The sequence below is a fragment of the Falco punctatus genome (assembly GCF_963210335.1).
Source record: "Falco punctatus genome assembly, chromosome: 11".
In the NCBI taxonomy this organism is placed as follows: Eukaryota; Metazoa; Chordata; class Aves; order Falconiformes; family Falconidae; genus Falco; species Falco punctatus.
In genome coordinates, this window is record NC_137591.1 from 34,521,666 (window position 1) to 34,537,062 (window position 15,397).

At 43.3% G+C, this 15,397-nt stretch overlaps 1 protein-coding gene across 4 annotated transcripts in view; it reads right to left on the bottom strand.

Annotated features, from left to right (window-relative positions):
- DENND1B (DENN domain containing 1B) overlaps positions 1-15,397 on the bottom strand; it is a 199,339-nt gene that overhangs the window by 166,712 nt on the left and 17,230 nt on the right. For all 4 annotated transcript variants that reach the window (XM_080406489.1, XM_080406490.1, XM_080406487.1 and 1 more), the window contains exon 1: positions 1-15,397. This exon is cut by the window's right edge. In XM_080406489.1, the coding sequence (XP_080262615.1) occupies positions 1-17 (17 nt within the window). In that variant the 5' untranslated portion in view covers positions 18-15,397.

Genomic DNA, 15,397 nt, shown 5'->3' on the forward strand with positions numbered 1-15,397 from the left:
TTGAACCTGCTGTCCATGGTCACATCGCGGGCCCCCGGCGGCTGCTCCAGCGCCCCTCGGGGACAAGCGCCCCGCCCGGCAAGGGCGAGGGGGCAGCGCCGGCCCCTCTGCCTCGGGCGGCGGGGGCGGCTCAGCGCCGCGGCGGTGGGCGCCGGCCCATGGCTGCTCCGCTCCCCCGGCTCGGGCCGCGACTGCAGCGGAGCGGCGGCACCGCCTCCTCCCCCCGTCTCTCAGTTCCTGTTGCGGTCGCTCCGGCACCTTCTGGGAACCAGGAAGCTCCGCGGCGGCCCGGGGAGCCGCCGGGGCCGGTGTCACCTGAGCCCGGCGGGGGAGGGCCAGGGCCGAGCGGGCGGCGGCGGGGGGCGCGGGGCCTGCCCCGGGGCGCGGCGTGCGGGGCCTGCGCGGCGCGGCAGGTGCGCGGGGAGCCGGGTGCGCCCGGCCGGGCCGGGGCGGGCCCGGTCGGGGCGGAGGCCCCTCGGCCGTGTGTCGGGCAGCGCACTGGTACGGCCGCACCGGCCGCCTTGTCCCTCACGGACACCGTCACCTGCTGCCAAAGAGGCTCCTCAGATGGGTCTGGCAAGCGCGTTAATGTCAGCATCTTAACGTCCTTCGGACGTTCTCTATGTGCAGCAGGGAAGTGGAGCTTTCTGTGCTAAAGGTCATACATGTTAATTTAACCTGCAGTAATCTGATTAGTTTTTATTTTTATCAAGTGCTAAACAGGCCTCCCAAACTGCTGGAGAGGCGGGGGGGGGGGGAAGGCGCCGGAGTAAACACACTGTCCCATAAACACACATGAAAAGCTTCGTACCCTCGAGTGTTTCCAGCAAGGCTGCAGAGGAAGAAAAAGTAACACCATCCTTGAGAGGCTTCCAAGTCCCAGTCATCAGCGAGGCACCGAGCAGCCAAGTTCCCACCTACACCAAGCTTCCCTCACCAGTATAGTATCATCGCAATGAGAAAATGCATAAACTAGATTCTGCGGTACTGGGCCAAAGAAAACACGTCGTTCTTTTCGCTCTTACTCCAGAAACTAATCATCGTATCACCAGTTAAAAAGAAGAAAAAAATTCAAGCCAATTATATATGAAACACATAAAACAGCATTAGTACATTACTGAGGCCGAAAATTCAAATATTCAAAAGTCAGGAAATTACAGATACTAGCGTTTCCAAAGCAATATCGTTTTGGCTTCATTACACATCCTACACACCTCACAGAATATATATTAAATAATAATAAAATGTATAGATGTGCAGCGAAAATGACTGAATGTTGCAGCAGAAACCTTAGCTCTGGGATTTTCATGGTTTTCAAGTACTTACTTTCCCAGCCTTCATTTTACAATAATTCTTGGCTTGTTTTAACAGCCAGTATTTGCAGCTCCCACTGAAGTAAATGGAATTGTTTGGGGGTTTATATCCTTAATGCAGTTCATATAGCTCGGGGGGGGGGTTAGAAAAAATCGTCAAATGTGTATTTTTGTATACCATGCAAGGCCCTTGAAGCAGGCAGCTTTACCTTGCCCGCTGTTAAATTTAACTTCTCTGATAGGATCCATCTGAACCAAAGGGCCAAGAGAGAGGGGAGAAATGCCTGGCCCTGCTCCACCTGCGCAATGGGAAGAGCGAGGCAGGGACCCTCCTGCCGCAGCCCCAAGCTGCTCCGCTGCGGTGCCCGTGGCAGGCGGGCTGCATCCTGCACACAGGGGGGTTGCAGAACCAAAGGGGCTTCAGCAACTGAAGCTGGCTACAGAGAAAGCACCTGTGGGGAGGAGGGGACAGTCACAGTCTTTGTATGTCTGCCTCTCTGCCTCCCTTCCGCCCTTCACCTCTCCCCATGTGCATACTGTAAAGCACACAGAATTTGAAAGTCTTTGCTGAAAAAAATGGCCAGTATTTTAGCTGAATGATTATCCAAATATTGAGGTGGTTGGTTTGTGGAAAAAATCCATTTGAAGTGTACCAGAAAGTGAAAAAAAATAGTGCTGTGTTTCAGAATTTCAGTAAATCTTTGTTTTGGATTATACTAAATATTTAATAAGCCTACTGTGAGTTTGTTTCTCTCTTCTCTTAAGCTGCTGATGCTTGCCACTTTTACAGACAGAAGAGTAATCTGGCGGCCCACCAGGCTGATCTACTGGGCGATTCCAGTCGGTCTCTTGGCTTGGTGTCTGTCTTGGCAGATATGACCACCAGGTCCCTTGGAATTTATTTTATCATAATTGGAGAAAAAATAGGTAGGGTTTCTTTCCCAAAGTAAATACGTGCCTTGTCACTAGAGTATATTGACTGGATTAAACCTCTCCTGCCTGGAAGAACAGAAGGAGTAGAGAAAGTTCACGTATAAAATAGAACGCATACGAGAGCAAACCCTGTTGAGATGAGACTCACATCTCTCAGAGCTATTATTTCTGACTCTGAAAACTTAAGCAGACATCTATGCCCAGGTGACGCTTAGTTCATGTTTTCAAAACTGTTTTGCAACCACAGCACCTTTTAGTGGAAGATCGTGTTTTAGGAAAGGGGCTGCTATTCAAAACCACCGCTTGCTGCTGCCTGGTTTTCAGCCCTTCACTGGGAAAGGGTTGAGGCCGAAGAATTTGAAAGAAAAACCTAATATACTTTAGTATATTCTGAAGTCTGAAAAGTCTAGTTTGCCTTTTCTTTACTCTTTGGTTTTCCTTTCCAAATTAGAAACATGAAGTAAATGATATTTGGGCTTTTCAAAGTCAACTGTTCTACCAGGTAATCCAGAAGACACAAAGCCCTTTTCTTTATGCTTTGCATAACATGAAAATGGCTGAACTCTGCCTAAATATCCTGTAAAAAAGCACAGGGAATGATATAAAAAGGGCTTGCAGGATATGGAGGTGATAAACACTTATTTTATAAATACAAGCAACTGAAAAACAGGTAATTTAAAGATGAAGATTCTTAGTCTTAATCATAGTTTGTCAGTGGTGAATACTCACTAGTTATCTTTGTAGTACTGTAATATTGTAAAGGAATCTGAACACTGATACAGATTTACAGACACTATTCAGCACTTACGTGCTGTCAGTAAAAGAGGTCTCGATGTAATCTGAATTCGACCTACAAGTCTCAATTTTCTCCCAAAATGATTAGTGCTTTGCAGTAAGAGGCTGGATTGAAAATGCCCAAAATTCTACTTCATCTGAATCAGATAAGAGGAGGATGAAAGTGCCATCAGGGCAGCTTCATCTCAAGGATCGACATAACAGAATGTGTAGCATACTTTTTAGTTTACAACCAAATTCAATATGGAAACAATGGGAGATGTAGTTGAAAAACACCAAACAAGATCCAAAACCAAGCATACACATCATTCCTACTATGGAGCAGTCTGCCATTCTCTGCCAAATCAAAACCATGTGGGTTTGGGTCTATAAAAGTGATGCAAAGCATGGTTAGGATCTCCAAAAGGGATATGAGAAACAGACAAGAAATGACCACACATAATGTTGCTTGCAAATGGTGAAGCAAGGGAGAGAAGTTCCCTGAGAATCCAATTACTTTTTTAAAGTTGAAACCATTACGTACACCCATTTATTGATTTTCCTTTGGCAGCGAGAAGGTGAAAGGGAAAGAGGGAAGGGCAGGGCACAAAGCCTCTGAAGACAAGGAGGACTCTGTTAAGCGTATGGGGGAAACTGAGTCCTCCCAACGCAAACTGCAAGCGTGCATGCTTTGTGCAGAGATTCACAGGGAGCACAGGGAACAGAATTTGCCCTCAGAGGCAACCCTATGAAATAACAGGGGGGTTAGGGATCACTGACTGAATCCGACTCTGTACAGGTCTACACTTCCCGCCCCAAGCAACTCCAGCAAAGCTTTTTTTTTTTCCTTTGCTATCCTGTTCTGAGGTAGAAGAGAGCTCCCATCACCTCCATAAGCTGGAGCACACATATTGTGAATTAAGGTATCTTAAGTATTACAGAAGTCCTTCTTGGCCAGGTACATTTCATTTAATAGTAAAACATACTACCAATAAAAGTAGTCTTCCTCTTAAATGCTGCTGAAACCCGTAAAGGGATTTCCTTCAGGACATGGTTAGCAGAGCTTGCTGAAAAAGATATTTTCCCCTGAGAACAGCAATGGGTTTGTCAAAAATGGCAAAATCAAAAACTGTGCAATTTCCCATTGTATGGTTATAGCAAAATATTTCTTGGAAGATGTTCATATGATCAGCAATTTATACCTTGTACCATTCTTCTTCATTTGCTTCTTCATTTGCCACTGGGTCTGTTTGCACTGGGATCACTTCTAGTCCTCATTCTTTCCAACAAGTTATAGTTTTTTTATATACTGTCAAGTCAGTGGCTATCAGTACATCTCCTACTACATGATCACCCTGTCAGACCTCACAGGCTTGGAAAGCAGAATGGAATACCGACCTCACTGAGAGTTTGCTGTTCCTTTTAATGGGATTTGAGGTTATTTTATCCATTTGTTTGAACGTTACACATACTCGTCTCAAATTATAAATAAGTAACAATGTAACCTGCCTATGCAAAGTTCTCCAACCCTGCAAATTCACAAGCATCAATTTCCCTGTTAGACTTCTTAGCCATAAAAACATCATAAGACAATATTGAAAAGAAAAAATACTTTTACCTTTAAGAAACACTGGATACCTGCTTCAGGTCATTTCATAATTCAGCTTCTTTAAAAATAGTCACTGATTTAAAATAGGTCTCTTTCAAGAAGCCTGTGAAGTTTTTTACCTAAATGTATATAGTAAATACATGCCTACAAATATTGTACATATTCATTGACTCCTTGCATAATCCATCCAAACATCTTTTTTCATCTTTCAATGTTATTAATTCAAAAAAACAAGGTAAGAAGCTTAAGTTTTCCTACTTAAGAACAGATGATGATTTAAGGAAAACACGAGCAAAGGTGAAACTCTGAAAAGGTGTAGATGTGGCTGGTAGGACTCCTGTGTGAAGGCTATGTATGCTATGCTACATGGGGTGCAGCATGCCAGTAGCTGTTCTCGTCTCTTCAGCCATGCTATACGCAAAGGCTAATCTGCCCAAACACACAGGTAAGCACGCTCATTAATTAATCTGTGAACTCCCGGGGAGACATCACTGCTTGGATAGGAATGAGGATTCCCAGGCTTTCCAATCAATGCGGCGTACCAGCAAGACTGAGAAAGCAGGTCTGCTTAATCAGGTCAGCTTTAATTGCAAGTTTAACAAAGAAGCTAGAGGAACTTCTATGAATATCAATTCAGACTACAGAGTTTTAAGAGTTAAGACACTCAGAAGTTTAAATGTTTACAATATGGCTGTATTAGCTCAGCACTTGGTTTACTGTTAGTATTTGCAAATCCTCACAGTCTGATCCACAATACCTTTTGTTAGCTAGATTTGCACCAGGATCTACAGAAGATGTTATGTACCTAAGTAAGTATTTAAAAGCTTTTTTAAGGTTTGATGAGACATTTGCCTTACCTATGCAGTCCTAATGTCTTACCAGTGGTTTGGATGTAAATTTAGAAATAAAAGATAAGTAATATGTCCATGTATACTATCCTCCATTTGTAGACAATTCAGAATATTATTTGGGTGGATTTCTAATTTATTCAGACATGACAGCTGGCAGAATCCAACAGTAGAATAAGCCGCCTTTCAGTTCTGCTGCCCAAATCCAGCCTTCAGCCTGCAAACACCACATGCTTTCTGGAGGATGTTAGTTATTCACAGGAGTGTTTGAAAACAAGTGGTGGTCTTTGCCCAGCTTCAGTTTAGATGCAAGTCGGACACCTTGCAACTGGCCTCCCTGTTAGGAAGTTCAAAGAAACAAAAGACTGAAGAAAGAAAGTGTTCTCTTCTTTGCATAAAAAAAATCCCTCCAAGAAAGGTTGAGATGGCAACACCAAGGGAATATGCCCAATTCTTTCACACAGTTAGTGATTATTGTGGAGATATTTTTTTTTCAGCCCAGCAGATAGTTTTCTCAAGGATTAATTTTTTAGCAGCAGGGTCAGGCAGTATCTTTCGATATGCATGTATTCAGTAGAAGGAAATCACTCATTCAAGTCATTTGCAAGTCAAAGTTTCATACCCGATTGAACACTTTCTTGCTGAATAAATTCAGTTCTGTTTAGGCAAGGATATACTCACACTTCTCAAATGTATATTTTAAATGCTGCAGGTTGTAGGCTACCTGATCAATCTGATACTCATTAAAATTACCATGGTGCAAGATTTTTTTTTCCATATTTGAAATTTATTTTTTTTAAAAGTTCTATTCAAAGCAGCAAGAAACTGATTTTTGTTATCAGTCATAAAATTTCATACTATGGTAGTCTTCTGAATGTGGACTTTGTGCGGTAAGGCCAAACGTACATAAAATTAGGAATTTAACTTCGTTAAAATGAGGATGTGTTAGAAGTCTGTAAACTGTTTTGGAAACCATCTGCTGTGTCTACCAAAAAAAAAATCTAAACAGTAGATCAAGTGATACTAAATATTAAAAGAACAGTTTCCAGCTGTTTATTTGCCATGGATTAAGGCCCTCTGTATGCACTGGCATATACTCTTACGAAAGAGTATATACTAACAGATGTTTTTTATGGAAACTGGTTAATAAAAAAGTCAGTTTCTCAGCTCTACAAACAGTATTTAATTTATAAATAGCCAATAGAGACGGTGTGGTTTTTAATTTACTTGCATAAAAAGATTACAAAGCACCGTACAGTTTCCCCTATCAGAATATCCTGCAGAATATCCCTAACCCCCTTCTAACATTGTGGCTGACATAACGGGGAGCCCACAGCGCCAGCCTCCTTGGCCAGAGGTTTGCCTTCATGTTTTGTTGTGGGTGCTTTGCTCATAATTATTTGCATCAGATAATTCAGTAATGCCAACCTTTCTTCTTAGGAAAAGGCAAATTTCTTCTAATATAAAGTGGATTAATATTTTTTTCTATAAAGGAAAAACTATATCCCTGTGCAATGTATGAATCCTGATGGAGGTATAGAGCAAGTTTTTTGAGGAAGACTTCCTACACTTCTGTTGCTGCAATTGGATTCCAGGTAAATCACTGAAACGTTGGACACATCTGCAGGTTTCTTCATTCAGAGGAGTCAGGGTGATTGACCCTGTTGTCTTAGTGCTAAATAACTACAAACAGTTCAGACAAATGGTTCTGGGTTCCTGTATGTATTTGCCGATGTTGACTCACCACTGGGTCAGATACCGAAGGCACAAAACTGACTGAGAGATTTGAAGCACAACAGGTGTGAGCGTAATCTGCAGTAATTAGCTCATGATTACTGGCATGCTTACTGAAGAAATTACTGAGTTTAATATCCGACCACAATGAAACTGGAAGCAGCAGCGGCTGAGGAGGAGCAAGGCCAGTGGGCTGTCCGTGGGAGAGTACGGCCCTGCTCCGCTCAGCGCCACTCAGCACCACGCAGCCGGCGGCTTCCATTGCTGCAGCTGGTCTCACTGCCTACCCCAGCCACCACGGCTGCAGAGCCACTGTAGCACAGGCCGGTAGGACTCGCTACTCTCCGGCATTTCAGAGGGTTCAGAAAGACGGCAGCAGCTACCCTGTGCAGCCACCTCACTGGTGTAATTCACTCCTCACAGCTGTAAAAGGGTGCGTAGGGTACTCGGCTGTTCTCAAATGTCAGTCTAAGTCTGTCACAGGATCAGGCCATTTTGTTCTCAGAGTCTCAGGCAAACACAGAAATTAAATCACACTGATATTTGGCACAGAATTCCCCATCTGTTGCTCTTCTCAATAGTTCCATTAGAAAGTGGGTTTCTTCCGTACTCCGCTATGTTATTAAGAGGTGTTGGAGAAGAGCAACGTGTACGTGTTCCTTGGGATCAGAAGCGTTGCTGAGTGCAAACCTCCCTGTGCTGTCCTAGCAGCTTGCGCTCTGACGCTGCACCAAAGCACCTCGTGCCACGGGCAGTCAGGCAGGTGGGAAGGGCCCTCCAGAGGCCACCTTGCCCAGCCCCTGCTCAGAGCAGGCTGGTGCTGAGCATCCCCAGGGGAGGAGGGTACTGCAGCCTCCCTGGGCAACCTGCTCACTCCAGTGTTTGAGCACTCTCACAGCAAAAAATTCAATTACTATAGCAAGTCAGAATTTCTCATGTTCCATCCCATCTTCACTGCCTCTTGTCCTCCCACTGTGCACCTGGAGAAAAGCCTGTCTCCGCCTTCTCTGCCCCCTCCCCTCAGCAGCTGCGTACAAGGGGCTTCCCCCTGAGGCTGCCCCTCCCTAGGGCTGGACAAGCCCTGTTCGCCCAGCCTCTCCTTCACCACGAGCTCCAGCCACACACCACCTCGCTAACCCTCCTGGACTTGCTTCAGTACGTCAGTGTCTTCCTTGTGACAGGGTGCCCAGCACTGGGCAGAGTGAGCAGAGGGACTAATGGCCTCCCTTCAGCAGCTGCTGTCCTTTTGCTGATAGAGCCTGGAGTTCAGTCAGCCTTCTTTTGCCGCGAGGGCATCTTGCTGAATCACATTAAACTTGTTTTTCACCAGGTCCCCCCAGTTTTGTTCTGCAGCACTGCTTTCTGGCCAGTGGATCCCCAGCCTGTATCGCATCGGGGCCTTGAGCGAACGCCCCCTTCCAGGATTTTAGCTGGTTCAGGAGTTAGTCGATGGAGTTCAAGGTCAGCCTTTTTGCTGAGCTGAGCTGTTTGTCGGGAGGAAAGCTAGAGGCAGCCTGAGCAAGGGCCTGCCTGCCCCTCCATCCCTTGGGAGCTGCTTTCAAGCTGAGGCTCTTGTGCTTGCTCCCTGCCTGAGCCCCACGCAGCTGTGCCGCAGCTGTGTCAGTGTGCCAGGTCTCACACCCCCGATCCTGGCCCTGGCCCTGGCCCGCCGAACTGGTTTCCTAGCTTGACCTTGAACCTGCCTCATCACAAGACTTGCTGAGTGTCACTGGACTGAGGCTGACACTCCTCACAGTTTCCAGGCATATGCACCAGAAGCCCTTCTTGTTGCCCTTCGCATCCTTTGCTAATTTCATCTCAGCTGAGCTTTATGTTTTGCAATTCCTTCTCCGCACATTCAGGCAGGGTCTCTGTGCGCCTCCTGGGCAGCCGCCACTGCTCCCTCCTCCCCTGTGCTTCCTTTCTGCATCGGAGCTCAGGCAGGAGCACCCTCTTCATCCATGCTGGCATTCTGCCGTGCTTGCTTTCCTTTCTGCGTATTGCAGTGGACTACTCTTATGCTCTAAGGAGGTTGTCCTTGAAGGTTGACCTGCTCTCCTGGGCCCCTTTTCCCTCCAAGTCTGTCTGCCATGGAAACTTGCCAAGTCTCACGATCACTGCAGCCAAGGCTGCTCTTGATGATCACCTTTTCAGCCAGTTCTTCCTTGTCTGCAAGTAACACATCCAGTAATCAGTTCATTGATCACCTGCTTCAAGAAAATACCTTCAGTACGCTCCAGAAATGTCCAGGGTTGGTTGTGCACAGCCCTGTTACCATTCTAGCAGCAATCAGGGTGTTTGAAGTTCTCTATGAATGCCAAACTTTATCTGTGATAAAGAGGCACTCAAATAGAATAAAACAAAAATTAAACTTTGTGCACACATGTTTAGACCCCAAATATCCCTGCAAACATGTTATGCGATACGAAAGAGAAACCTCATCATGCACACTGTATTGTGAGCAGGAAACACAGCTAGAGCTATGGTGCAGCTGCAGTTGACAGGACAACATAGATTGACATGATGAGACACAGCCTCCAAGACAAGAGCTTGAGATATCAAGCAGAAGAGCATCATTCTAAGTCCTGAATTTGATGTTGACCCCGAAGAAGTAGGGATCACTACCTCCTCATCACTACCACCTCCTGAAGCAGTTGATGTCTGAATGTTTCTATCCGAATACTGGCATTAGCAACACATGAGATCTGATGGACTATACTGAAATATAATAGTCTTGAAATCCTCATTTCCAAGGATCAACTTCTTTATTTCTGTTACAATTTCCTGAAAAACAAACTAAAAATATCATTCGTGGACCTTTTGCACACTAGCATGTAATTGCATTATATCAGATAGTTCAAGGGCATGTTCCTTCTGCTCTATAATCTCCTAAGTTTCTTTGACGCCAGCTGTTAAAATGGTATTTTGTTTCCAGGCTTCTATGGTGAAGCATTACTGATGTGCATTTCAAAAAGCGTTGTGAAAGCTGTTATCGTTCAGCTCTTCACAGTTTGCTCATCTCATCTGGTATTGATTATTAACATTCAATTTATGTATGTTAATCAGGGCTGGGCCTGTTCCATAGAGTACAAACCAGTCAAATCTGAAACATGCCAAGTGAAAATATTCTGGAGAGCTTAACAAATATTCCTGGTACCAGCGTTTACACTTAATATAAGTATGTCCATTACAGACACAATCAATTTTGCAATCATTTGTTCCACTTTTCCTACTAAATTACAGAATATTTTGCACAACAATTTTTTCCCCTCAAATAACGCATAGTATGCTTGGCAAGTGGGAGGGCACAGGGAATAGTTTTACAAAACAATGTGTCATTTTTCTTTTTCACAGGACATACATCAGCCACTAGCAAACTCAGGAGATCTAATCCATATGAGAGTTCTTCACATGTGTTACAAAATACAGGCAGAATCTTGCAAAAGACATTTCTTGCTTCAATTTATAAGCTTGGGATGACAATTAGGTCTAATCCATAATTCAATACAGTTAATTAAAAAAGAAAAAGAAGAAAAAATTCCTTGATCTGTTTTCCAAAGCAAAACTATAGGATATTTTCAGGCACTAGTTAAGTGAATAAAACCTGTTTGTAACTGTAGGACCTCTAACAATCTCCTAGTTTAGCCTGGAGACTGCAATTCTGGTGTGATGTGACTTATTTTCAGTTTTATAATCTACAGCATGTATTAAAATTATGTACCATACAAATTGTGCTATCCATCTACTTATGTCATAGAAGATGTTTTTATAATGGACATGGTAAAAGGTGCTTGAAATACTCTAAATGTAGCACCCATGAACTTACCCAAATGCTTGTGATTCCCTCTGCTGTTTCCATGAGACTGCCTCCGTTAAATGTTATCACTGAAAAATTTAAATTTCTCATCATGTGGTTATCAACTTGCAACAGCCATAACCCAGAGAAATAATTTACTAAAGTAATAACATGTTATACTTTATTGTAAGATGATTTCTGGCCTGCTGAAGAAGTCAAACAATATTTTCAACAAATCTGGGCATTATCCACAGTGAGTCTTCTTTAATCACACAGTTATACAGCAGAGGAACACAGTCACCCACTGCCAGTAAACATAAAGATATTTATCTAACCTATTTTGGTTTGGACCCATTCGGAAACAAGGAGAGCACCTTCTCTGCATTTCTCAAACCAAATATTTTCAAGTTTTCACTCCCTGCAACCAAAGAATTAGTGAAACTACCCTCTAATGAATGCAACAAATCAGCATCCCTCAGCCCATTTGCCATAGTCCACACACACGAAATACGCGTAATTGGAAATAACCAGTGAAGTATGGCAGTGCAGGGTTCTGCTACTGTAGCTACTCTTTAGCTAAACCCATCCTGCAATTAACATAACCACCTATACTAAACCCAAGTGAATTAACTACAGACGAGCAAGGGTACTCAGGCAATTCCTCCACTATTTCCTAGCGACTGTGTTCACAGTTAAGCATCTAAGGGGAAGCATTTGCAGAACCAGGCCATGGAAATATGTGCTAACAGAGAATCTTTTTCTTGATACCTTAAAACCAAAATTTACAATCTCCTCACAGCTTTGGAAGAAGCTGTATTGCAAACACATGTCCTGCAGCTGGACTGCAGAGTAAATAAGACCCTCAAAACCCGGGGCAAGCGCTGGCTGACCTGTGGCCTGCAAGGGAGTTTCCTCTGCTGCTGTCTTCAGCTAATGTAGGGGATTTACCTCTGCAGAAACATCATGGAGCTATCTGGTGCTTGGGAAAAAGAGAGCCCTAAAGGGTGTGTACTAGCGGTGGAAAATTTCTCAAAGCCCTCTGGCAAAAAAAGTTGCACTTTCTTTTTTTCTGCATGAGACTGCATGCTTTCATATGGCAAGCAGCAACAGTGGTTATATATACACAGAAGCAGAAAAATATCTTCAATGCAACATGATTCATTTACCTTAAAAAAATGTTTTTCTCTGTCCTTGGCCTTTCTTTAGATTTTACTGCCTATTTGTATCTATGAAATACAATTTGTAAATGTTCTTTCTGTCTGTGATGCTAATAAATTACCTTGAGAATGTTAACTAGCATTTTGTGTTTCAAAGAACAGTTTCTTGATGTCCTCTGCAATCTTTTTTGGGGTAAAAAGTTTGTATTACTAAACCTTTTTTGCAATCTTCATGTCCAAAAAACTAATCTCGATCTGACTGCATTCAGTTCAAACTTGTCTGTTCTGATATTTTCCCCAATATTGTCAAAATCATGTTCCTTGGCATGTTTTTGCTTCCACATTCCTGAGTTGTCAGACTCTTTCTTTTTGCAGGTAATTCCTTGTTTTCCATTTCCAGCGCTCTGTGCAGTTCTCTTGCCATTTATTTATCAGTTCCATCTTCTGTGCTCTTACCCTCAACTCTCTCCCTGTTGGATCAAGGCACAGATATCAGATAAAGCCTTGAGCACTGGAATAAAGTTGTATTTTAAGAAAATAATCTTTCATTCAGTTTTTCAAAATCTTTCACTCCCTAACTTGTACGTAAATTCAGATTTGAGAATAATTGATCTGGAAGTGTCTGGCTGAACATACAGCCTGCCTGAAAGAAGAGCAGGAGAGCTGCCTCCATCCACTCCCATAGTTTGTGTGAATCCATGTGGATCCAGCAGGAGACTGATTCAGTGTGTCAGGGGTAGGGGACTGAAGGAGACCTGCACATCCACCCAAACAGAAACACAGGGTCCTCTGCTGTGTCTGAGGGCATTTTTCGGGAAGCGAGAGGAGTGTGACGATGCTAAACCAAACAAGGGAGGAGAACACAAAGGTCTCTTTGTCAAGTTTCCAAGACACAGTTGCCTTCATCCTTTCTTGGTGTGCAGAATGCTTCCCCTGGCCTCCTAATGAAGCTGCCAAACACCCGCCCCCTTAATATTTCATGCATCATTTCACTGCATATGCCTCGCTGTCCTCGCCGTTTGTCCCACATCAGTTTTATCCACTGTAACCTTACAGTCCCAGGGAGCAAGTAACTGCACTCGGGAGGCTGCTGTTACTGAAAGCAGGGCTGCCTTTCCCAGTGAATCCAGGGAAGTTTTACACTGGGACTTCAGAATGTAAAAATGAATGCATGATCTTTTCATGAGTGAAGCTGTCTGATCAGATTCCATCAGCAGGGAACAGCAACCCAAGCTCACATTGGGGATCACTACTGCTTTGTTTTTCCAAGAGTTAATATTAAAAAAAAAAAAAAAGAAAACAAACACTAAGAAGTCAATGGATAAGTTTGGCAACCCCCAGATCAGCTGTTTGTAACAGAATTATATGGAGTAATGCAAACGAAAAAGTTATACGCAGTTATGCCATTTCCATCTGTGCACCTCCAGGCCCAGCAGCGTGCTCCTTTGTGCAGCACCAGTGAGCTCGTTTTGTGCTCATTTAGATGCACTTTGTTACCAGATGAGTCACTGCATCTCTCTCCCCACACAAGTTTATTTTTGGCTTTTTCACTTTGCATACATGAATATTTTTGACGTCCATTTGTAAAGTTCAATGTTATGTTGATAATATGTTTCCATTTTTCAGAACAGCCTCGTGGTTTTTTTTAAATCCACATAACGGGCTGTGCTTGAAGACAGGGAATAGGCATGTTGAAGGAGACAGATTATGCCCCATATCATTACCATCAGTCCATTTTCCCAAAAGTCAGGTAATTCATACCAGCTGATGTTTCGCATTTTAAGTTTCCAATAAGAAATTATGAAAACAATACTAAGAGTGATCTAGGGAGTTATAAAAAAAGCTCTGGAATTATTATTTTAAGATTTCATTTCTGCATTTTTGTCTAAAACCCAAATGTTTACTCATCAGGTCAAGGCATGTGTCTATTCGGGAGCCATCACAGTATTGTTGAAGAATCTGGCAAAATTCTCAGATCTACTCTCGTTTATAGCGCTTATTGCCAGAATGCTCTGTCATTTTCCAAGAAATGTGTATTTCTTGGACTCATTGTCCCAGCTGGTTTATTGATTTCATGGTTCTCCTTTCCAAATTGCTGTTCCAGCTCATTGATGATTCTACTCAGCGCTGGTTACACACAATGTTGTTGAAAGTCATCTTTACTTTGAAAAGCCATGTGTTGACCAGTATTTTTAGTTGACAGATGTACTTAGCCAAGATGACAATCTCCAAATTTTCTACTTCTGTGTTTTTTCCGCAGAAGGCAATGAGCTGTTTGCTGCAACACACTCTTCTGTTTTGCCCATACTGTGGCCACAATCCATGCTCTAAATCACTGTCTACATTATTTTAACATAAATCCCCTTTCAAATACCCTCCTAATTCAATGGCATGCCATAAATCAAATACACACTATTACAACTGCCTTGAGACTCTACTGGAGCTCTTCAAATATGCTCTTTAAAAGCACTGACTTTATGGCAAGCTTCAGGGTAAATTTACAGTGTGATACACAAAGACTTAGTCACAGGATAAAGTTCTGCTTGCAGAGAAGCCTAACAGCTTGGTCTTCTCAAACATGCAGGTGGTTCACTTTAGAAATATATATAGTCCCACTGAAGTTAATGGAATTATTTATATGCTTAAGGTTAAGTATATGCGTAAGTATTTTGAGGAATACTTCCAGTATTCCCATTTATCTGAATACACATTTAAGAACTTACCTTTAGCAACTGACTGACATTTTTCTCTTTGAAAGCACTCCACGTGCTTTTGTGGTGGCTGGCAGATTCTTGTGGTCGACAAAATTTGCTAAAAAGAATCAACTAGCTTAGATCGTCAAGAAGTTGGCTCCAATTAGTCAAACTTATTAAAACTGCTTCTAAGAAGTGGACCTAGGTGATAACAGTCAGACACAAAACAGTCCACAGGGGCAAGCTTAGGGCCACCTCAACTTGCCCTTAGAGTTTAGGACAAGAAAGTGCGTTACAGGTTTGCAAATCTTTGTTGAGCAAAATGGAACGTAGGGAAAGGCTACGCCACTGCCTTTCTTCCCCCCTTCCACAAGAAAAAAAAACAACAAAATAAAAAACCTCAATGTGATCTCTATCCTTCACTCTCGCTCCCCCCAACAGAGAGGGCTACTCTCACCAGGCAGGCTCAGAGTGCTTCTTTCTCCGCTTCACATGTATGTATGCCTGAGGCTTCAAACCCTTTCTACCGAGCTGATTAGA